The sequence below is a fragment of the Peromyscus leucopus genome, chromosome 1 (assembly GCF_004664715.2).
Source record: "Peromyscus leucopus breed LL Stock chromosome 1, UCI_PerLeu_2.1, whole genome shotgun sequence".
Classification (NCBI taxonomy): Eukaryota; Metazoa; Chordata; class Mammalia; order Rodentia; family Cricetidae; genus Peromyscus; species Peromyscus leucopus.
In genome coordinates this window covers 112,837,263-112,863,356 of record NC_051063.1, presented here as the reverse complement: position 1 = coordinate 112,863,356, position 26,094 = coordinate 112,837,263, and the positions used below count along the sequence as shown (strand labels likewise).

Sequence of the window (26,094 nt, the reverse complement as noted above, 5' to 3'; positions counted from 1 at the left end):
TGAAAATGTGAAAAACTGTACTATGCTGAAACAACAGATTCTGAGATCCAGACAAGGAGACTAGATGGTGATGCTGCTTGCTTCCCTAGGTTCATTAGAAGTGATGCTAAGACTAAACATGCTCAGTATAGTTGCAAAAGCAAAATGCTCAGAATATACATACGATGTGTGTGACTTTTGCCAGGAACCTGCTTGCTTGTTCTGTTTGTTCTGTTTCTTTTGTTTTGGTTTTCTTTGGTCTTTTGAGACTGAGCATCAGTGAATAGTATTCCTAGACCAGTAAGAACTGCCCTCAAGAAAAGGCCCATCCAGAGAGGAGACAGAAGCTGAAAGAAGAGAGTAGTACATCAGAAAAATTGTTTGTGAGTCTCTGCCTCCAACCAGTCTACATATAAAATGAACTCAGTGAAGTGGGTTTTTTTCCTACTCATTTCAAAATCAAATTTTAGATTAGTGTTCATATTTTAACGATTGAAAGGTAATTTTATATTTTTAATTAGAAAGTTTACTACATATTATTATTGAGAGTGCTAGAAGTTCAAATGCAAAGCTCTTGTTTACTGCTGAGGAAACTCATTAAAGCACAAATGAATTGCCCGTGGTCATAAAATTAAATCAATTCCTAGTATTGGACATCCTTTATAGTCAAGGAGCTGGGGCTGAGACTGAGGAATAGGAAGCTGATGGTATTTCCTATGCAGAGACAGCTTCCATTAAAATGGTGACATACAGATAGGATTCGGTGTGTGGAAAGTACTGTGATCATGGTAGTACTGTAATAGAATGTAAGATATGGGTGTGTTATCCTGATTGGCAGGGCTTCGTAGCATCAGGAAAAATCTCATGGAAGAAGAGGACATTGGGGACATTGCAGAACATCTTGTTCAATCTCCATTTGGTAATTTAAGGATCTATTCAATGTCCTCTCCAGTCTCCCAAACCCATCTGTGCCAGCCTCCAGTACAGGAAACTAGACTCTCCTCATGCATTCCAGCCTGCCTCATGCTCATCCTACATTGTCTGTCCTCTCCCCCAGTCCATCTCTCCAAAAACAAGCTACCTTGTGAGACCTGCTATTTCTACTTTATGGGTAGGGAAATTGAGGCTCAGCTTAACACTGCAAGGTCACTCAGCAACATGGTAGTCACTGACTTTGTGTATGCTACACTAGCAGCAGCAGAGCCACCATGATATAGAGACCAATGTGAACATATTCTAAAAAGAGGACAAGTAACTCTTGGAACTGAGAGAGAAGGCAGAAGTCCAGCATGACTGAGCTTTCCAACCCAGGATATGCAGATGATAGAGAATACTTGAGACAAGTATCCAGGTATGCTAAGAAGGACCAGAATGGCCCCTTCTCCAGAAGTGAGACTGATGGTTGTGACTTCAGCTAGTTTGCCCATAAAGTCTCAGGTGTGGCAGATATGCCCTTAGTGCCCAATTTCCTTGGCCTAGAGTTAGCATTAAGAGTCATCCATGTATTCAAAAATGATTGCCTTTGGTACTACTTTATCAAATTATTTAACTTGAAAATACCCTCATCCATCCTATATAAAATATATTACACTTAGTATATAAATTCAACTGTCTGGCAATTGATACTGGAAGTGGTGCTGTTTAATTCTCACCTCTCAAAACAGAAATGTTCTTTCATGTATTTATGAGACTTGATAAGATTGTTAAAATAGAAATGTACATGATATTAACCGTATTATGCTATAGTCATATTTCTTCTGGCTATACAGGGATATAAAATAAATAAGTATGCCTTGAGGAAATAGCAAAACTGAAAGGAACCTTTTATTAGTCTAGAAGTGTCTGGAAGGTATTAATGTCTGACAAAGATAAAATTTATGTAGCTAAGGTAGAAGTGGGTTGGTTTTTTTATAAGTACAAATAATTGGAGAAAAAATTAAATCAGATAAAATTTTAAGTAAAATTATTGAAGGAAATACTATACATATAACATTAACTTTTAAGCAGCATTTTACAGAAAGTGGTCATAAGAAAAACTGGGACAAGAAAGCAAGACTGTCCTTAATTTTATTGAATCAATGTTAATCAAAGCTCCTGAAAGTTGTTAAAAAGAAATCTCCCGCAGCAGTAGACTTATAATAAATGGTAAAACTGTCATTATGATTCTGCATTATGGTCTGTGTAAAACAAGATCATAATTTGCTATTTTAGGCACAAAATTTTCCAGAAGCTCTTTTAGCATGAGGAAATCAATCATTTATAGCCTTCTTAGAGGCACAGAAATTTAGAAGACTTTTTATATTTATATATGCAGAGTCTATACATGTCTACATACATATACATATGAAAATGTGTATAGAAATCATTTACAGTTGACACTCAACCTCAAATTCTCATGTTTTAGTGCAGACCTCTATTATGTGTTGCAATTCCTATTGAACTTTTATTTTAACTCACCGTATTACTGAGGATAACCTTGAGCTTCTGAGCCTCCTGTCTTCACCTCCCCAAAATTGTGGTTATAGGTGGGTATCACCCTGGTTTAAGAGGTGCTGGGGATCAAATCCATGGCTTCCTATCTGCTAGACAAGCACTCTACCAACTGAGCCACATCTCAGTTCCCTATGTAATTTTTTTTTTTTTTTTGGTTTTTTTGAGACAGGGTTTCTCTGCCCTACGGGGATTTTTATCTGTACACTCCATGGGTAGTCATTCACTGTTGAATAGTTGACAGTTCTCACCATCCTTTGTATAGGGAAAAGTCAGAGGAATTAAAAGCATCCTTTGAACTTCAACAAAATAGAAGAGAATAACTGTTATTGGTATTTTTAATATTTATTAGTTTTTGAGAGTTTCATATAACATGTTTTAATCATATTTATGCCTCTCACCCAATTCTTCCCACACTCCACCTTTCCTATCTACCCACTCAATTTTGTGTCCTTTTTTCCCTTTAAGACCAATTTGTGTATCCCATATATTCTCGGATGTATGGTCTTCCACTGGAACACAGTCAGCTTACCAGGGCTACATGCTTACAGAAAACTGTCTCTCCTCCCAGCAGCTGACATTTGCCAATAGCTCCACAGCTAAGGCTAGGATTACATGCCCAGCCCGTCTCCATGCTGAGTTGTGGCCTGACTTGGGCTTGCACAGGTTTTGTGCATGCTGCTGCAAGAGCTGTAAATTCATATGCACATCTGCCCTGGCATGTCCAGAAGATACTGTTTCCTCTGACTCTTACACTCTTTCTAATTTCTCTTTCTCAATGATCCCTGAATTTTGGAAGAAGGGGATATAGAATATATATTCCCTAGAAAGCTGAACATTCAGCAGTCTCTTAATCTCTCTACTTCTGCCATTTGTGTGTCTCTGTGTTAATCAGAATCTATTGCAAATAGAAGTTTTTCAGATGATGGGTATAATAATAATTCATTAGGAATTGGTTTAATACTATGTCTACTTAGCAGAATCATATTAGTAGGTTCTCCCCTAGGTCCTATTACCATTCTAGCCATAAGTTCTTGGCCTTGATAAAAGTGCCAGGTATGGATTTTAGCTTGTAGAGGACTTCAATCAGGAAGTGCTTGGTTACTCCCATGATGTTCATCCCACTACTGCACTAGTTGGTATGTTTTGCCAGGCCAGTCATTATTGTAGGCCACAAGTTTCACAGCCAGGTATAGCTGATGATTACTTTTCTCCTCAATTAATGTGCAGAGCACTTTCCAGCACCATAAAAGCTAACCAGTAGAGATAAAGCTTCATCATCTCTTTGAATTTTTTTTCATGTTCTGTGACTCAAATATGTGGTGTCTTCAGCAATAGTGTCTTACCATCAAATTCTGGAGGTAACCAAAAGCAATACCAATGGGCTATAATGTTTAGGGAGCTATAGAAATTCACTGGTTAACAACTCCCAATGAAGTAACCTATTCCTGGCACTAGACTTTTTATTAGTTAGCCTGTGGTGTCTAGTGGGGACATTATTGCCAACATTGTATAGAGTATAGAGTAATAACTCCATTTTAACTCTCTGTCTCTGTCTGTCTCTGTCTCTCTGTCTCTGTCTCTCTCTCTCTGTGTGTGTGTGTGTGTGTGTGTGTGTGTGTGTGTGTGTGTGTGTGTGTGTTAGGAAGCTTCTGTAACAATACCTTTTGATATGTCTTATTTTGAAAGGTCCTTGATGTTATTTATCCTTCTCCATTTTCCCTCCTCTACCCCACCTTCCACTTCCCCGATCCCAGGTTAACCCTTCCTGGCCCCTTATTTCCTTTTAAAGATTTATACCAGTTCTGTCTACCCCCCCACTTCAAGTACCCCCCACCATGGCCCCTTAGTAATTTCCCAAGGCCTGTCACTTTTATTTCTTTGAGTCATAGCTTTTCATATGCAAATGAAAATGATTCTGCTTTGAAGGGGATTAAATAAGATACTGTAAATGCAGAAAATCTTAAACCCAGTAAATTGTAAATAGGAAGTAGATGTTTTCACCATTATTTTGTTTTTATCCCACCACTTCCCATTATATCAACATAAGCCAATGAAAACAGGGTTTTTGTTTGTTGTTTATTTATTTTAATCACTGTCTATTTCTATAATCTAGAGAATGTTTGACACATATTAGGTATGTAGTAAATATTTGTGGATGGAGAACTGATTAAATGAATAATTCCACCTCTATTTTATCCAGGCTTGCTTGAGGCGACATGTTACTCTTTCTACTCTATATGGTAATTGCTGTAATTTCAATATTCAAGTTAACACTAGCCTGGAGTGGTGGTACTCACCTTTAATCCCAGGACTCTGAGGCAGAGGCAGGCTGATCTCTGTGAGTTCAAGGCCAAGCTGGTCTACAAGGCAAGTTCCAGGACAGCCAGGACTGTTAACACAGAGAAACCCTGTCTCATAAAATAATAAAATAAAATAAAGTTAACACTAAAAGTTTATTTGAAGGGTAGATGCTCAAAAAAAAAGTCTGAAGTAATTTAACTTTTGAGTATTCACATTGTGATTGAAGACATAATTTGGATTCTGATAGTTTACCTTATTAATTAGTTTAGATTCAATAGATAGTAAAAAATACTGAAAAACACTCTTTTGGGATAGTTCCTGTCTTTCGCTTTAAATCTCCTCTTTTCAGATCAGTTTTTGTGAAGGTCCTCTTTCCCTCTTGGCCTATTGGCCATCAACCTGAGGGGACAAAAAGGCCTGAGTGGTGACAGAAAGCTTTGTATGTGGCCCATGAACATGAAAGGAGATAGCCTTCGAGAGACAGACTTCAGTGAATCAGCTCAACTTCATTGCAGAGTATAAGGAATATATAGGACTGGGGAGCCTAGGAACAAACCCTAATTTGCAGTAAGTGGCACACTTCTATCATAAGGCTCCTACCACAAGTCTTAGTTATCAAATGTGCAGCAAGGGAGCCTTCTAGCAGGGAAGTATGCCAGGGTTCAAGCTAAAGATAAGTCAGCATCAGGTTTAGAGAGAGCTTCCAGATAAGGTCAGTCCTCGGGTCCAGGGACATTCTCCAGATAAGGGCAGGTAGAGGCAGAAACTTCTGCTGGAGGGAAGGAGCCCCATATTGCCTAGCTACTGAGATAAACTGCCAGGCCATAGGGAGACAGCAACCTCTACCAGTCAGCAAAAATCTTCCAACAAATTTTATCACTTGCTTTTTTGTTAATATTTTACTTGGCTACAAAGCTTTACATCCAGCCATCATCAATAGCTCAAATGTGAGGAATTTAGTAAAGCTGGGTCAACAGCTGAATCATGCCCATGCTAGTCTATGCCCCCTCACAGTGAACCCTGTGCAGATGGGCAGCAGCGACCCCTAGTGTCCTCTAAACAAGCATGAGTCATTAGCAAGTGTCCAGTCTCAAAAATAAGGTGACACTTTCTGCTGTGAAGGATCTGATGGAAATATTTGAAATGTCCTAGAATGTAAATGTTGAGAATAAAGTAAGTATTCTGTGACCTGTCACTGGGAAAGGTGATTATTTCTCTATACTTTTCAAGCTTTACAATTTTCTCTAAAATGCTTTTATTAAAATTTTACAAAGCATATTTTAAATAAAAACACTCATTTAAAGTATATAATTCAGTGAATATCAGTAACTTTATCCAGTGGTATACCCATTACATAAACTAAGAAGACATTTTCATACCTCCAGTCAGCATCCATAGGTCCATTTATAATTACTTTCTTTTCTCATTCAGTCCCAGGCAACAGTCTAGTCTCTTTTTTTGTCTAAAATACTTCTTTTCTGGGTCTTTTTTTAATTTATCTTTTCTGCCTATTTGTCTATTTGTTTGTTGTTTTCATATGACAAGATCTTACTGCATAGCCCAAGCTACCCTCAAATTTATGATTCTCCTGCCTCACCCACCCAAGTCTAGGGATCACAGACACGTGCTGGCAAACTTTGTATTTTCTTAACATTCATTAATCTGTTTTTTGAGCCTACCAATAGGCTTATTAATTACTTCATGATCGCTGTAACAAAATGCCTAAGAAGATTCACCTTAAGGGATAAAGACCTTGTTTTTAGCTCACAGTTTGATAATGTAGTCCACCACAACAAGGAAGGCATAGTAGCAAGAGTGACTCCTGACTGTGTAGACTAAATGTGAGAGGTAGCTGGTCACATTGCATCTATATCCTGGAAGTAGAGAGAAATGGATGCTGATATTTCCCTTGCTCTTTGCTCTTTTCCTTTTTATCTGGGCCAACACACCAGCCCTTGGGATCATAGCAGCCATATTTATACTGCATTTATCTTCCTCAGCTAAAGATCCCTGGAAACATCCTCACAAGCCTGTCCAGTGATATGTCTCCTAGGTGGTTCTAAACCTAGTTGACAGTGAAGATCTTCCAGGATAACTTCTTAGAGAAAGTGTTGAGTGTTAAGAATATCTGCCCACGAGGTCAAACTATCTTATTTCTTTTCCTTTCTGTTTAACCTGAGCAGATTAGGCCGATCTATCTTTCACAAACTGAGTTGAAAATGATGCTTGATGCTAATCACAGTGAACATCTCCAGGTGGACAGATTAGGGTTGTATAATTTCATGCCCAGCTGAAACTGATGACTCTCAGCCTTGTTTAAGCAGCACCACTGTTGACAGCAGTAAACTCTGTAATGCCTTGCTATGGCCCATTGCTTACCTCACTTATGTCTGTAACTTTTATGGCTTCCATTTCATTTAGATGCCTCCAATAAGACACAAGATTATTGGAGCAGAACAGAATCAATTAATTGTCATTTTCATACATTAAAATCTATGGCATAGTCTATTGCAAGATTAAAATTCAGCGTTGTATTCTCTGTGGCAGTAAGTGAGTGGGTTTCTCTCTAATTTGTATTACTTTGTGTCATGAGCTTGAGGTCTGACAGAAAAGGTATGTTATTCGCCCTTTGATCATTGCATTCAGATTCCTGGTATATTTACTAGTTGGTTTAAGTAAATGCAATTCTGAAATGTGTTGCTTCACAAAAATGAACATAGTTGCCTTGGGATTCCTATGAAAGATGGACAGCAAATATTTTTGGTGTTCAGTTCAACAGAAAGGGACTCTGCTAAGCATACAATGAAATGATACAATGTATAAGGCATCAACCATGGTACCACCAAGTTACTCACAGTCTAGTTAGAGAAAAACCTAGTTTTATTTAGTATTATATGGAAATGCCTTGGTGAAGATGTGTCTGGGAGCTGGGAAATCAGCTTTGAAGTTAGGAAATTTTTCAAAGATCTGTTTAGGCGTGGGGTAAGTCCTGAAGGGTGAATGGAAACAGAATGGGAAAGGCGTAATGGCACAGACTCTTCCTCCAAAGTCATATCTGCTGCTGGTAAAGTGTGACCCAGTTACCAAGTCTCATACTGAGAGGGCTCAGTACCAAGTCAGTACCCAGTACCATGTCAAACATGGCTGGTATGTTTCCAAAGTATTTGGAAATGCCTCTTGTTCACAAATTACACTTATCTAATGGGTATTTCTGCCAGTGCATTAAGAACATAGAACTTCTTAGACGTGATGTTTCCTAGTAGATGGATGTTCACATTATTTAATGTTACTCTCATTCTATTTGGAATAGAATATTTAGAATTTTGAAATGCCAAAAGAAAAACACAGGCAAATCAAAGATAGTACTTTCTCAAAACTTTAGAACAAGCATTTTTTTTCAAAAAGAGTTATCCTCCCTACATACAAACACCAACACCTTTTTTTTCTAATCCTCTACAAACTACGCTAGATAAAATCTTTTCTTAGTCAACATTTCTCCTTTTCCTTTTCTTTCCTCTCCCTTGTCTGTTGGTCACTTCTTGTTTGTGGCATTCTTAACCCATTGCCAAGTTTCAGTATAATTAGAAATGTCCAATGGAAGAATGCCATAAGAAAACAGTGGGTTATTTCATGTATGAGTGATGGTGAATTGCAGACAGCCTTGATTATTGTCTTACATGTATTCAGAAGTTAATAAATATCCACTGAATAAGTATAAGTAAAGATATGCTCTGATATAATTTGGAGATGTGTGAAACAATTTGTAGCACTATAACTAGTAACATTAACAGGATAGAAAATGACACAGTAACCCACAGAGTTATGGCTGGATGCTCCTTCTGCAGCAAGTCAACATGCTATTAGGTATTTTGAAAAATCATGGTTCCAGGAAACAATGAAGTATAAGAAAGCAAGATATAAAAATATTATTGATTTGAATCATGGCACTAAATAATTCTAGATGTGTTTTCCTGAGCATACACTAATCTCAGAGGCCTTCCCTGCTTGGTACAAATACAAACCACATATATATGTGCACATGCACATGCGCACTCTCATGTGCGAGTGCACACACACACAGAGGCAGCACATATATGGGTGTATGCTAAAAATATTTGCTTTACTCATGTACTCATGGAAACAATACTCTCAAAGGGGAAATAAGTCAGAGGAGACAGTAGTCAATAAACAACTAATTTCCATTGATCACGGGTGATGATGATAGGGAGAAATGTAAGAGATTATATAATACTTGGGTTAGAAATGAAAGCTCAAAGCTGGAAGAAGGCTTCTCTGCAGAGAGAGCCTTTCTACCAAGACCTAAAAGAGAAGGGAATTCAAGGATAAGAGCTAGATGCAAGGCAAAGCCTATGCAGGTACCATTAGAAAGGACTGGTGAGGATGTCAGAGAACAGGAAAATATCTCAGGTGCCCATGTCTTCAGAGAGAGTGGGCAGAGCTCTGATCAAAGACGGACTTCAGCCACAGGATCTCATTCAACTCTTGAAATAACTGTGAGTTTCATTCTAACCATAATGGGGACCCTTTGGTGTGTTTGCTTTAAGGTGATCAAAGCATGACTTGTTTTTGTGATTTAAAACCATTACCGAAAAAGCCACTGTAGTCAATGACTCTACACAGATAATAGAAAAAATGGGTGTCTTCCACAATGGTCCACTGAAGGAAGGTATTGTTTCCCTTATGATGGCTGCACTGAAGAGAGTCGTTTTTGTCGCAGAGGCAAGAGAGCTTGTTGATATGGGCAAGAGAGCCTTTTGATATGCAGTGCCGTTGAAAAATGACAAATTATTGAACATGTCTAGAGCTTTGCATTTAAAGCTATGTTAGTGGTGATGTTTGTGGAAAGGATGGCAGAGACTGATGGAGGGAATTAACTGGAGTGGCTAAATGAATGGGTGAATGTCTGTAATGGCTGATCTTGGTTGTCAACTTCTCCCAAATTAGACTGTGTTTGAAGACTGTAGCTCCAGTTTTCAGTCTTCATAGTTTTCTTCGTTACATCAGGCACAATGTTTGGCATATTATGGACACTGACAAATGAGTATTGGCTGTTAGATAAACAGGGCATGGAGTATAGATGCCTAAGCCTTCCTCCTATGAGGTTAAGGAACTGGAGTTAAACTTTTGTTCTCTTTATTGGAGACATTGTGGTTCTTTACAAATCTTAAAAAATGGAGTAAGCAAGCTATTCTAGAATTTAAATATTTGCCTTTGTAACATTTCACATGTTCTCACTATTTGTGCCTCTGAAGAGTTGCGACTTACATGTAATTTAGTGGCTAAGTAGAGAAAAAAGGACAGTTGGACTTCTATGCATGTTGTCTTTTAGTACTATAATGGTGATGGTTCTATGGTGACCATTTCAGGGGAATACTCAACTATAGATATCAAATGAAAGATTTCCTCTCTCACTAAGCAGCTGGAGCTTTTCCATGAGACTAATACCTATAGACTAATGCATTTCACCAAGCCAAATAGCACACATTTGTTTGGATGTTCCAGCTGTCTGCATGAAAAATCAATAAAGAAAACAAATTGCAGAATAAGGGCAGTTCTTCACTAAAATTAAAATCCAGCAAAATGATGGAAGGCAAGGTCTCCATTTATTTTGAGTTGACACCTACACAGGCTTATCAGTGGGAGAGGTAATTTTTCCATTTGCCCTATAGAAAGGTTCTGTGATGACTGGAAATGGCTGGGCAGACAGCTTCTATGTCATTCTTCTTTCATGGCCCCCTGGCTGTGTTTAACCCTTCTCTAACTGTTGAAGATCTGAAAACAGGGAGGGCTCTTTCTAAACCTCAAAGGGGACTTCAAATCATCTTTGACCCTTTGCTCAACTACAGAATAGAATTCAAATTCTACTTACTAGTTTTTCCACTTCAGATTTAAGCTCCTGCGGGTCATTAGCAATCGTCCAAACTCCTCCTCCTCTTCTTCTTCTTCTTCATCATCATCATCATCATCATCATCATCATCATCCTCCAAACAGCTCTCTGCTGGTGTGGTTGGCTGGAATGAGCTCCTAACCTCCTGATTCTCCTTCTGCCTTTTACTCACTCCTTTTACGCACTCCTCACTAGTCTTTCCAGTTTGGCTTCCTCTTCTCATCATTCAACATCAGTTATCTTTAAGTATCTGTCTCTGCTCCCAATTCTTCATTTTATCACAGCCTTTCTAGGGACATTCATGACCTCAAATTCACCGTTACTATGTTGACTACAAAATGTAACTTTTTATCCAGAGCTGTCTACTGAGATTAGACTCCATTTGCAAAAAAAAAAAAAAATCTTCTGAGTTATCTTGACCTTCATGTTACCCAGGATCTCACTATACACCATGTATACAACATTGATTAGACATTTATTTTCCCAAATCTGTCATTCCCATTTTCCTTTCTCAGTTTTAAGTGCTGCTGTTGACCTGTTCATCCATCTGGAAATAGAGCTATTGTCTTAGCCTTGTGCATGACTGTCAAATCCTGCAGATTCCATCTGTGTGGCGTTTCTTAGCTCTGCCTATGCTTTCCTTGCTATGCCCACTGGCTATTTCAGGTTTGGAGCTCTAGTTTTGGACACCACATTTTCAAATCATCTTGCCTCCCTTGAAGACACTCTCCATTTGCTGAGGCCCAGGCTTCTTATTTCTTTCAAATATGTTATTTTAAATTCTCCCCAAGCACCAGAAGGATCTGTGAAAAACCACTGTCGTCTACATCTAATGATGATAGTGCTAGAGATGGGAATGTTCAATTTGAGGGATGATCAAATGTCTGATTAAGAAGGGTAGAAAAACTTAAATCCAAGACAGCTGTCTCCCAAGTCCATGCTCCTTCCATCTCAGTGCTGGTCGCTGAGCTGCATTTAATAACTTAGATAGGGAGGAAATTAGCAATTGCCTCTATTCACCAGAAAGAAAAGCAATAGGCCAAGGAAAATGAGGGGACTCACTCAGCCAATGAGCTCATGAATACAGTGGGATAGCCCACAGTTCTCACCTCCAGACTTGTTCTTTCCTTTTCCATACAACAGCTTTCCAGATGCTGTGAACAAATTAAAAACTACGCTATGTAATCTTGAAAAAAATTTCCTCTATGGAATGAAAAGGATATTTCAGGTCATATCAATTAGCTACCTAACAACATATATATAACTATATATATAACTATATATATATATATATAACTATATATATATAACTCTATATATCTATATATATAACTATATATATATAACTCTCTATATATAACTCTATATAAATATATATATGTATATATATATACATATATATATGTATGTATGTATGTATATCTTAAATGCTCTATAAATTCTAATTGAATTGATGATCTAATGAAATCTTAAAAACTAGGGGAAAATCAACACTAATACATTTGACATATCATATTGCGTTTCTAAAAGTTCAGTGGACAGGGACACAGAGATTTGATTTTTAATATTTAATGTAAAAAAATGTACCAAAGGTTGTGTTGACCCTAAACTTAAAAATACAATTTGGCACATTTTAAGTCTATGTTATCTTGGGCACCACCGACAGGAAGAGGGGACCCAGATGGAAGGAAGTGAGCATCTTCTGGCAATTTTCCTTTATCTGAATGTCTGGAGCTCTGAGCTCATTTCTAGACTCTGAAACTTAAATAGAAACCAGAGGGAAATTATTTGAAATAACTAGGAATCTTGAAACCATCAAATAAAGAAGGAACAAAATATGTTAGGATATTTATTTATAGAATAAGATGATGCAAGGAATATCTGAGTCATTTGGTGGCTACTGTGGACAGACAAACATCACTAAGAGATCTTTTTTAAAAATTATAGCTAGTGCATTATAGATCATATTTTGTTTTTGTTTTTGTTTTTTATTAAGGAATTTTTTATTCATTTCACATACCAATCACAGATCCCCCTCTCCTCCCTCCTCCCACCTTTTCCCCAACCCACAACCCATTACCTCCTCCGACAAGGCAAGGTCTCCCATGGAGAGTCCATGGAGCCTGGTACAGTCAAGAGAGGTAGGTCCAGGCCCCTCCTCCTGCATCAAGGCTGTGCAAGGTGTCCTACCATAGGTAATAGGCTCCAAAAAGCCAGCTCATGCACCAGGGATGGATCCTGATCCTGCTTCCAGAGGCCCCTTAAGCAGATCAAGCTACACAACTGTCTGGCTTATGCCAAGGCCCTAGTCCAGTCCCATGGAGACTCCACAGCTGTTGGTCTAAAGTTCATGAGTTCCCACTAGTTTGGTTGGGTTGTCTCTTTACATTTCGCCATCATGATATTGATGCCCCTTGCTCATAGAATCCTCTTCTCTCTCTTCAATTGGACTTCTGGAGCTCAGCCTGGTGCTTGGCTATGGGTATCTGCATCTGATTTCATTAGTTACTGGATGAAGGCTCTATGATGACAGTTAGGGTACTCACTTATTTAATTACTGGATTATTGCTAGTAGTCTAAACTGGGGTCATCCTTGTGGATTCCTGGGAACTCACGAGCATCTGGCCTCTCCCCATCCCCAGGACATCTCCCTCCATCATGGTATCTCCCTCATTGCTTCCCGACTCTGTCCCTGCTCCAGCTCAACCATCCTGTTCCCTCATATATTCATCCTCCATACCTCACCCTCCATTGTCTTCCCCCATCCCCAGTTTACTCATGAAAATCTCCTCTATTTCCCCTTCCCAAGGTGATTCATGTGTCCCTCTTAGAGTCCTCCTTGTTAGCTAGCTTCTCTGGAGCTGTGGGTTGTAGTCTGGTTATCCTTTGTTTTACATCTAGTATCTTCTTATGAGTGAGTACAGACTATGTTTGTCCTTCTGAGTCTGGATTACCTCATTCAAGCTGATATTTTCTAGTTCCATCCATTTGCCTGCAAATTTCATGATGACATTGTTTTTCATTGCTCAGTAGCACTCCATTGTGTATAAGTACCACATTTTCTTTATCCATTCTTCGGTTAAGGGGCATCTAGGTTGTTTCTAGGTTCTGGCTATTACAAATAATGCTGTTATGAACATGGTTAAGCATGAGTCCTTGTGGTATGATTGAGCATTCCTTGGGTATATGACCAAGAGTGGTAGAGCTGGGTCTTGAGGAAGATTGATTAACAATTTCTGAGAAACTACTATACTGATTTCCAAAGTGGCTGTACAAGTTTGCATTTCCACGAATAGTGAAGGAGTGTTCCTCTTGCTCCACATCCTCTGTTACCAACTTTTTTTTAATCTGTTACCAACGTTTTTTATCTTAGCCATTCTGACAGGTGTAAGATGGTATCTTAGAGTTCTTTTGATTTGCATTTCCCTGATGACTAAGGATGTTGAGCAATTCCTTAAATGTCTTTCAGCCATTTGAGATTCTTCTGTTGAGAATTCTCTGTTTAGTTCTGTAGCCCAATTTTTAATTGGGTTTTTCGGTATTTTGATGTATAGTTTCTTGAATTCTTTATATATTTTGGAGATCAGCCTTCTGTCAGATACGGGGATGGTGAAGATCTTTTCCCATTCTGTAGGCTGTCATTTTTGTCTTATTGACGATGTCCATTGCCTTACAGAAGCTTCTCAGCTTCATGAGACCCCATTTATTAATTGTTGCTTTCAGTATCTGTGCTACTGGTATTTTATTTAGGAAGTGGTCTCCTATGCCAATGTGTTCAAGACTACTTCCAACTTTCTCTTCTACCAGGTTTGGGGTAACTGGATTTATGTTTAGGTCTTTGAACCACTTGGACTTGAGTTTTGCACATGGTGATAGATATGGACCTATTTGCAATCTTCTACATGTTCACATCCAGTTATGCCAGCACCATTTGTTGAAGATGCTTTCTTTTTTCCTTTGTACGGTTTTGGCTTCTTTGCCAAAAGTCAGTTGTTCATAGGTGTATGGATTAATGTCAGAGTCTTCAATTCTATTCCATTGGTTCACATGTCGGTTTTTATGTCAATACCAAGCTGTTTTATTACTATAGTTCTATAGTAGAGCTTGAGGTCAGGTATGGTGATGCCTCCAGAGATTGCTTTATTGAACAAGATTGTTTTAGCTGTCCTGGGTTTTTTGTTTTTCAATATGAAGTTGAGTATTGTTCTTTCCAGGTCTGTGAATAATTGTGTTGGGATTTTGATGGGGATTGCATTGAATCTGTAGATTGATTTTAGTAAGATAGCCATTTTTACTGTTAATCCTACCTATCCATGAGCATGGGAGATCTTTCCATTTTCTAATATCTTCTTCAATTTCTTTCTTCAGAGATATAAAGTTCTTGTCATACAGGTCTTTCACTTGCTTAGAATTACCCCAAGGTATTTTATATTATTTATGGCTACTGTAAAGTGTGATGTTTTCTGGTTTCTTTCTCAGTCTGCTTATCATTTGTATATAGGAGAGCTACTGATTTTTTTTTAGTTAATCTTGTATCCTGCCACATTACTGAAGGTGTTTATCAGCTGCAGGAATTTCCTGATAATTTTTTGGTCACTTATTATACTATCAGATCATCTGCAAATAGGGAGAGTTTGGCTTCTTCCTATCCAAGTTGTATGTCCTTGATCTCCTTTTGCTGTCTTACTGCTCTAACTAAGACTTCGAGTACTATATTGAATAGATATGGGAAGAGTGGACAGCCTTGTCTTGTTGCTGAATTTAATGGAATTGCATTGAGTTTCTCTCCATTTAATTTGATGTTGGCTTGCTGTAAATTATCTTCATTATGTTTAGGTATGTTCCTTGTATTCCAGATCTCTCCAAGATCTTTATCATGAAGGGGTGTTGGATTTTGTCAAAGGCTTTTTCAGCATTTATCTAATGAGATTATCATGTGGTTTTGAAAGTATTATTTTGAAAGTTCCAGAAGACAATACAACAACTCCTATGCCCTAGAAAGAACAAACCTCTTAGCTAGGAAAATGTATCTTTTAGAAGGGAAAATATCCTCTCACCCAGGCTACCCAAATAAAATCTGTAAATCAGAGTGTTTTCACCAAAAGGCAAAAACTCTTTTACACTGTTAGGGATGTAATTAGTGCAGCCATTATAGAAAACAATATGAAGATTCCTAAAATAAATAAGATAAAGTATTGCATAGTCCAGCAGTCTCACTGCCAGCTATAAACACAAAGGGAATAAAATCAGCATGTTGAAGGAAGATATGCCTTCCTGTGCTTATTGACATTATTCATAATAGCCAGGATATAAAATGTATAAAAAGTACAATGCTATCAAGCCATTAAAAATATGAAATACTATTATTGGGCACAATAGGGGCAGATCTGTAGGATGTCATGTTGTGTGAAAGAAGCCAAGCACAGGAAAGCAAATGCCACATGATCTCTCTCATGTGGAATCTAAAAAGACTGGTATCATCAAGGTTGAAAACTGAGAGCGGTTTCCAGAGATGCAGTGGGAGTAGGGAAAAGTTGGTAGGTAGATACAATGTTATGAGTGCAAAAAAATAAAATTTTCTGGTATTCTATGACATGGTCAAGTGAGTGTATATCAAGACACTCAGAAGAAAGAATGTATTAGTATAATCACCATACAGGAATGATAAAATTTTAAGGTGACAGTTATGTTCATGACCATGATTTGATCATTAATGAACCTTAATCAAAGCATCACATTGTACTATATAAAACTATGTAAATATTTGCCTATCAAAACCTAAATTTATTTTAAAAGCTTTAAAATGCCTTCTATATAACTTCCTCCATTCCATTCCTAGGCACTTTGCTTTTAATAGTGTTAAATAATGTATTCACTTTTCTTAATACCCACAATACATTTGAGTACTTATTTTCTCCATCATGTTATTTCTATTATTTTCTCAGACTTCAGCTTGCTTCCATTGCACTCATACAACTTTCTGAATTATAAATATTACCATCTTGATCCTCACCATTTACCAACCTTTGAGAGTCTTCCACTCTAGTGAAGTCTAAAACTATTGCCAAACTATTTTCCCCAAGATCTGCCCCATCACCTTCCTCCCTCAACCCTCTGCCAAGCCGTGATGGTCAAGATTCCCAGAGCATACAGCCTGCTTTTGACCTTGAATGATTTTAAGCCAGGTCTTCTCAGTTCTCAAAATGCCTTCTTTCTCCTGTCTCTACTTTCAGTCATTTCTTCTTTTAAGTGCAGCTTCTGTTCTCTGGAATTCATTGAAATGTGTTAGCCTTATAGACATGGGCAAATAATTATTTGACCATCATCCATTTCATTATCTAATATTTTCTGAAACTGCAATATTGAGGAATCAAAGTGTCATCCCAAGCACCCAATATATCTCTCGCATTTAATAACTATCCAGTTAACGTTTGTTTAATATAATCCAAACCTATAAATAGTTGTTCAGGAAAATGCTTGTTAGTTTTGTGTAATAAAAGGGTTATATTTTCATTGTGTTTATCTGAAATACTACTGGGTTATTTTTGAGGATATTCAGCAACTTAATACATGCATACAAACACAGAGAAAAAGGAAAGTATGAGAAAACTATTGAGACATCAAATATATGCAGTTAACTATGACAGAGAAGATGAACGTTCTTTAGAAATACAAGTGAAGAAATAAACAATATTGAATATATATCAGGAGGTATTATAATAATGAATGAAAATTACAAATCAATTAAGTAAGATTAATGTTACTACCTCATTAATGAAGGAAGTAGTGTTATGTGCTCTGTCTAGTGGCACTGGCCTGAAATTCCAGCTACTTGGGAGACTAAGACAGGAGGTGACAAATTCAAGGCCTGCTTGGACTTACAGAATGACTTACAAGATAGTCGGGCAACTCAGTGAGACCCTGCTCAAAATATAAAAACTGGATGTAGGTCAGTTGTAGAAGAGTTTGTGTGCCATACAGGAGGCCTGAAGATCATCTCCCTATACCATGCAAAATAATATTTCATGTTCTTTAAAATAATTTAGTCGAATATTATAAAATATTGGAAAGGCCTTGCCTATCATTGTAGTTGTTTCCTTTGGAGAAGGAGAAAATTCGGATATTTATCACTACTGGGTCCTTCAAGTTCCATGTATAATAAAACAATTTCAATTCAGATACTGAAAAAAAAACAGAACACTAGCAATAGGAGTGCATCTCTTAGTATCATTCAAGTGCCATTTTCTTAAAGCAACAGCTTTGGGAATCTCACTTGGAAAGTCAGAATTCTTAAGGAAATAAAGTCTATGGTGAATGTCAATTTTGTTCAGAGCTGACATGATTTAGACAGTTGAGGGAGCTGCCACCTGACTCTGGGTCTTAAAATGTATTAGCAAGGGCAGGGAGTAGATAGAGCTCAGTAACAAAGCACTCACCTGGCATGTGGACTCGAAGAAATGTCTGAGCAAGACTGACCCCATGGTCACCAGATCTGATGCCTCAGCCCCTCCACTTTAATATAAAGCTGATGCCAAAAGTCTCCTCTCTACAAGATGGCCAGGGCTTTTTCCTCAAGATGAGTGTGGTGAGGTGAAGCTGAGCCCACCTCATGCTCTTCCTTCCCTTCATTGCCATTCAAAGGCTCGTCAGTATCCAGGACTTCCTGCTGAGGGGGTGTAGGTAGGACAGTGAAATCACTTTTTCAAGTGATGAACACAAACATGGTTTTGGAGGCCACAGAGATTGAACTTTGATGTACATGAAGGAGAATGATATTCTGTGCTTTAAAAAAAAAAACATTAATATTGCTTAGAAATGTTTTCAGTACTCCCTATCATAATGTACCAGAGCCTTGCGGACTGGTCCCACAGTTCTGAACGCTTCTCTCTGTAAGACAGCCAATCTGGCTCCCATTTTTGCCATCATCCAGCTGGAAGATCTAAAATTTAATTTTCTTTCTGTCAAAAATAGATAGGATACCTGATTCTCAAGGTCCTTACAAGTTTTAAAAAGATAAAGCATGGGGTTTTTCGAGTAAGTGAAACTCAGTTATGGTATTCATCCCTCAAAGAGACATTGATGAAGTATCTTTTCTGTGTCTTTTCTGGGCTGAGTCTGAGCAGAGAGTCAATGCAGCACCCTGCTCTGAAAGCATGTAAGACCTAATAGGAGAGCAGACATGTGTACAAGCCATGATGAGATTTCATTTTGGTGCTATGGTGGCTATGTGGAAAAGACAAGAGCCAGTGTGAGCACTATGTTACCTGAGCTGAAGGGAGGGGAGGCCTGTCATGAGCTGTGTGAGCAGCACTATGTTATCTGAGCTGAAGGGAAGGGCAGCCTGGCATGCATGTCTTCCCAGAAAAGCTACAGCCATGGGAAAACTACAACCATGAGGAGGAACACAGCAGCAATCTGTGCACAGGGATTTTAAAGATGAAACGCATTCTACCTCCTAAACACTCTGATGTTAAAAGTTTTTTTTTTCTCCTGCTGTTCTCAGTTTTCTGTCTTTCTAACCTTATTGCCTGAGGAGGTGAAAAGGCCAGGCTGTAGTCACCTGTAATTTCTTAGTCCTAGAAGTAACCACTGTGTAGATAATCATGGACAGGATGATAACTACTTGTCTTAAAAATGCTAATCATCCTCGACAAGCAGCATCTCAAGTACCCCCTACACACTGTACAAGTACCACACACACACACACACACACACACACACACACACACACACACACACACACACGCCATCTGTGAATAGCAAAATTGCACTGCTGTCTGGAGGTCTTGACTGTCTGATAATTCACTGTGCATGGATCTATCTCTTTCCCATTGCCATTCCACCCAGAACTGATTGACCTTGCATGTGCAATGTCAAAGGAGTCCATTTCTCTGAGCACTTTCCTGTCCTGTTGCATGTTATGTCACTAAACCTGGGAACATAGCATTACTGTGTGGATGCACGATAGGATAATGGTTGTGCAGAGGGTGTTACAGAGAGGGACTACTGGGTATTTCTTTGTTTCAATTACATGGGCTGGGCCAATAATGGCAAAGTTATCAAGGATCCCAATTATCCATTAATCATGATTAGTAAGCTATATTGATCTTTACCCAAGAACTATTGGTACTTTCTAATCAACTAGAAGATAAATGATAAAGAATTGTATAGTTGGCACAAAAGAAATAAAGTTACAAATAAACACATAGGGAAAAATAGTCATTCTCATAAATTAGGAGAGGCTTATAGTAACTCTGGGTGTCACCTTGCATCTATTAAATTTCCATAGGTGCTAAAACTTACGAAGTTAGGGGCCAGCAAGAAGGGTCAGTGGGAAATGGTGGGTGCTGCCAGGCATAACAACTAGAGTTCAACCTCTCAGAATTCACATAGTGAAAGGAAAACTCCAGCCCACTCAGGTTGTTCCCTGATCTCTGCATATGTGAGCTCTCTCTCTCTCTCTCTCTCTCTCACACACACACACACACACACACACACACACACACACACACACAGCTACATAAACTATTTTTTATTATAAAATCAGCAGTTCTAAGATTGGGGTAAAACTTGTATAGATATATCCATGGATGAATCTCCTAATAGGTTATTTGATCCCAAAAAGTCATCCTGAAAACATACACATATGAGTAGTGCTAAATATAATCAGTAAATGTGTGTATGTGTGTGTGTGGAGAGAGGGAGAAAGAAAGAGAGAGAAACAATATATATGTGCTCTGAAGACTATATGATAATATAAATGAAGAACCTAGTAACTGTTTGTCTTTGAAGTAATTCATTTAAAGTAAATCATAAAATAAGAAAAAAGTAACCATTATCAGCATGGTCATTGCAGCACTATATATAATATTAAAACAACAGAAGTATTCTAGTGATCCAACTACAAGGATGACTAAATAAATTATATATGAAATAAGAAGTAATATTATATTGCACTAAAGTAATAAATATCTTCAAATTATGTGTGTGTTCTGTGCTTGTATAAAATTATGTAAAATGTATATGGATGTGCAAGGAGTTGGTAAGAAGGGAAGGTTCACACATTAGTAAAAGACGACATTCTTTTGGATACACTTGCTGTTGGGTCACTATTGCACCTTTCTCAGATGAAAGATTCTTTGTATCTTTAGTTGAGGAGGCTCTAGAATCAATCGAGATGGCAATTCAGGCATAAATGTTGATTAGATGACTTTGAGCAAGCTCCAAACCTCTTTTATTCTCAATTTTCTATCTACTAAACAAAATCCAATCCACAGACATGGTAGAAACAAATGGCATAAGCATATCAAATATGTTTAAAAGCTGTTTGCTAGTATAAATGATCATTGATGCTAGACATTATGTTGATTTCAACTACTTATATACAAAATCAGTCTTGCTATATGAAACCAAAACAAAATAATGAATCACATCAAATTCCAAGACTGATACTCAACTGGAAATCCAATTTTTCAAGATTTAATAAAATACCTGAATCATAACTGATTAACTTACAAATAAATGTTGAGCTAATAAAGTACTCTAATTTGTAGGCTAGTCTTTTGTACAAAGTTTTGTTTTAAAGAAAATATTCTGAAGCTTGAAAGATACATTGCTTCATTTTTTAAGTCCCCTGAGTCCGATTAGTGCTACCTAGATATGCATGGGTGTAGGGCCAGGCATGACTAGCCTCTTAGGGGCCACATCCCTGAAGAAAAATGACACTCCCTCACCCAGTATTGGTTGACCATAGCTTCTCAGCTAGGGGTGGGATTTTATGAGCCCTTCCCCCATCCATGCTAGGACTTTGGCTGGCCTGATCTGGTCTATGTCTTGTGCATGCAGTCACAGTCATTATGAGTTTATGTGTGCAATAGCCCTGTCATGTCAGGTAAATACTATTTCACCACAGCTGTCCACTGCCCCTGGCATTTATAAAATTCTCAGACAATATCAAAACACATGACATCATAATCAAATTGATGTTTTATGTTCTGTGTCATATCCAAGTATCATTTAAGGCTCACTCCAGAATAATTCATGTTGAACCCAAATTACAAGGGAACACTAACCCTTTATCTAATTATCTAGAAGAAGGTTCCTTTTTCTGGTGTATGAGTCTACTTATCACTAGCATTTAATTTCTTATGTCTTTCAATATCTGTTATTTTCTTGACAGTAAGACTCATTAAATTATGCAAAGGCATTTTACGTAAATGTCCCATTTTTATTTTGTTTTTCTTTTTTCTTGCAGTCATTCCCAGCACGGCACTACGAGTCGTCAGCCTTCAGTGACTCTCCAACGGGCCATCTCCCTGGAAGGGTAAGAGAATAATGTTATGCCTTCTCTTACAATGAAATATGCAGCACTCAACTGCAATAAGCTGTTCCTTCCCCTCCCACATCTACTTCCTTCCCTTGTTCTCCTCATCATCATCTTCCTCCTTCTCTTTCTTCCCTCTGTTTCCTTTTACTCATACCTCTTCCCTACCCTGGCAATTATATATGAAGTCTGTGCTATGTGCCAGCCACTGTGGTAGGGGATAGATTTAAAATTCAAATTTAAAATAGCACCTTTCCTTCATGGGACTCATTGTAAGTGACACAAATACTCCTATGTGCTTGAAATACAGTATGACCATTGCAGTGTACAGGTGTGTACGAAGGATTAGTAGAGGACCCAGAATGAGGGCTTGATGGAGTCAGCATCAGAATGGTAGGGGCAAAGAAAGAGGGGGAGAGAACCTAGCTTTGTTTCATTGTACCTCAGCCATAGATATAACTCTTGAGCTGAGAACAGATGTCTTGTGGATACCTGTACAGCAACACAGTTTATGGATATTCCATCAAGAGAGTAGTTCAGAAACATTGATTGTGTACTTACTAGGTACCTGGCTGTATCTGTCTGTCTGTCTCATATCTGGTTTTATTTCCAAAATAACCATATGAAATAATTATTTTTTTTCTAAAGCTTGCTTCTCTGAAGCATTACGTCATCTTCTCATGGACACTTACTTAAAATAATTCAGCTTGTATTTGAAAACATAATCAGACTCTTCAGTATAGACCTGCCCCCTATAATCTGATATGAAAAGACTTTATTGAGCTAGGGGAAACAGGTCCCATAATTCATATGCTATATTGAGGCTGTTACACATAGCAAAGACATTCCAGAGTAAAAATTAGACAGCTAGAAAGATACTGACTTTAGACATTGTCATATAAAATCAGCAACCTCTTTTGAATGGCCTGACTGTCTCTGCACATGATTCCTTGTGGGGATGATGTTGTCTGTGGTAAAGGTGCCAGTGTGGAGATCTATTTCCCACTTGTCTTGCTTCATTTTGTTCCTATAAAGAGTTCTTGAAGCAGGGTTCAGTGTGGGACCTTTCCACATTGTGCTCATAAACACAGAGACTAGATTTCTATGAATGCTAAATGGTGCATCCTCCTAAAGCTATTCCCACCCCCCTCTCCTCCTTTTTATTAAGAGAAGCTTATTAGCAGTTTGCCTAATAAGCATTTTGCTTTGCCTTTACCATTCTTTCCACTTGAGTTAAATGAACTCTGCTATAGACATAATCACTAATTCTAATTCTCTGATAAGATGAAGTAGCCAAAGGGGAGAATTGTATTGAACTCACCAACTTTCGGCAAAGAACGAAATACTTATCAGATCGTCAATAAGCAGTGGTTGAATACACATTTATCCCAAATGTTCTGAAATTGAAAATAATAAGCAGAACGGATTTGTGTAACTTCAATAACTTTGAAGACCCACACTCAACACATAATGTCAAACATATTAATATGAAATTATTTATATAAAATGCCTCTGGGTGCTGAAATAATCTAAACACAAGTGGAGCATTTAAAAGGAAACATCTTCGTATTCACCACACTGTAGTTTATGCTATAGTCTATGCTACATGTGCCCAACTGGCTGCCATACCAAGATAACATAGCACAAAATTCTTACCACTAACCACATAGTGGAAGAGTTATTTTCTGTTTTAAATAGAACAATGAGTCTTAAAGAGGTTTACTATTAAGGCATTAAACTCCTTAGAGTAGATAATCAACTGAAATTGGAAATCCAATTATTTTAAAACTTCTTTCTACTGCTATTGCAAAACTAAAATAGCTACATAAAATAATTATTAAATGAACTGTGGTTTAAAACACTGTACAGCTATATAATTTTCACCTCAGTTTCTATTTACATGACATAAAGTAAGCAGAGATGTTTCTCTTGTCATGCTAATTTGATGCATGGAGACAGAAAAGCTGTCAAACTGAGCCATCTACCATAGTCACTGCTGTTTTTAAATAATATCCAAATCATCTATAACTATACCCGATAGAGCAAGGCAGAACAATATTCCCATTACCAGTGTGGACTCCAGGCTTCCAGGTCAGCTTGACAGACACAACCCATACCTTAATCTCCTCTCCCTCCTGAGATGCTATCAAAGAAAAGAAATGGAGTTTTATGGTGCCAGAGTGATAAAGGAAATGGAACAGGGTGGCTGATTTCAAAATGTCACAGAAGGCACTGGTGACTAATGCAGTACAGAGGGACCCCAGCTTTAGATCCCATGGAAGCAGGACCATGGACTATGTGACCCCAGGGCCAGTCTTCACATTGTAAATAACCATTACATTCCAGTACCCGCAGTGGATGAGTGGTTCTTCTTCAGGAAGAACCAAGCGGCATGATTACAGCTTCTTCCAGGTTAACTGAGCATACATAGTGGATATAGCCTTTGCGGCGAAACTAGCGTGGCTTTCCTTTTCCTCTTTACAATTTCATGGATGGAGGTTTCTACAGAACTTAGCAACTTAACATATGGCATTTTTTTTCTTCCTTTCTTAGAGTGTTGCTCTCTTCAAATGAAAGAAAACTTTTGGCTTCTTTTTGACATGTTTAAATTTCCAGCATCTCTACCCTAGTACTTCAGGATTCATTATTAACTAAGGGCTACTTGAAAACCTTACTATGATACCAGTCCATAACTGAACCATCTCATAAGTGACTAGTGTGCAAGTAGCATACAGCATGGTTACGCTGGACAAAAGGGATGGCTTGTATCCTGAGCAGATGGAACAGGTTCCCTTACACTACTCTACATGTTGAACAGTTTAAACTTAAGAATTATTTGTTTCTGGGGTCTTCCACTTGCTACTGAAGATCATGGTTGACTGGCTGTGGGTAACTGAAACACCAGAAAGTAAAAAGGCTAACAAGGATGTTATTCTATGTAAATGACATCTACTAGGTTGTGTTTCTAGGGATGTCACCCATGAAAAGCAACCACAGTGCAACAGCACCATTTGGAAAGACCTATAGCTCAGAGACAGCAAAGCTGCTCAGCAGATCGCGGGTCAGTCAGAGACCTAGTCTCCCCTGAGACTAAGACACAGCCTCAGCTCCTCAGAGCCTTTCTTCACCCAGTACAAAGCCTGTTTTATGTTGCCTATATGTTTTAGAGACCTCCTATAAGAAGAATTTTATAATACATTAGTAATCTGCATTAGTGAAATGGCTGATATGGAAGGTGTTAGCTGCCCTTTATGAGAAGCTCTTAGGAAAGGAGAAGGACATCTTTAAGAACATTATAGACTTCAATAATAACAGAGGAAACTAAAAGCAGATTCTGAGAATGGGAATAATGACATTCACACTCATCAAACACACCTTTGTGTGTACGGGGTAACATACAAAGCTATGTAGACAAGTCTTTTAAAGCAAACCCCAAAACAGTTTTGTCTGAAAAAGCAAGTTCGCTCACTCCTCCAGGGAAGTTATATGAGTTCATTTGCATGTTGACCTCCATAGTAAAGCCTTTCAAATGAAGGGTCAATTAATGGGACAGTTTCAGGTTACTTGACCTAACTCAACACTGTCATTAAACAACAACCAACCTTGTAACTCAGGAAGATCACCAGGCTATATATCAATGTATAGACTGATCCGGGCTACACAACAATGAATGAATGAATGAATGAATGAATGAATGAATGAATGAATGAAAAAATGAACAAACACACACAGGTGGGATTCTGTTAGGAATTCTGAAGAGAAGAAACAGAGATAAGAAATAAAAAGCAGAAGCAAATATGTTCTTTAAAAGAACTCATGGACACCCTTTGCCAACTTTAATACTATTTCATTCATAAATATAAATGAAAATATAAATATAAATGAAAATAGTTGCCAAACATTTTAGCAATGCATGCAGAATGACAGGACCATGACAATAGCACACATCCAAAGCCAAAGAGCATCCTAAAGTAACAGTTGACTGGAGCAACAAAATAGAATTCAAAGAAACTCAGCCTAAGCAGATTTTAGCAATATGGGTAACCAGTAGAATTAACAGGAAAAAATAGTCAGAAGGAATTGCCTGTG

The 26,094-nt window shown here is 38.0% G+C and overlaps 1 protein-coding gene across 23 annotated transcripts in view; it reads left to right on the top strand.

Annotated features, from left to right (window-relative positions):
* The window catches only part of Dlg2 (discs large MAGUK scaffold protein 2), a 1,876,145-nt gene that overhangs the window by 1,470,753 nt on the left and 379,298 nt on the right, over nt 1–26,094 (top strand). For all 23 annotated transcript variants that reach the window (XM_037207364.1, XM_037206918.1, XM_037206903.1 and 20 more), the window contains one exon: nt 21,937–22,005. In XM_037207364.1, the coding sequence (XP_037063259.1) occupies nt 21,937–22,005 (69 nt within the window). The remainder of the gene's footprint in view (nt 1–21,936; nt 22,006–26,094) is intronic.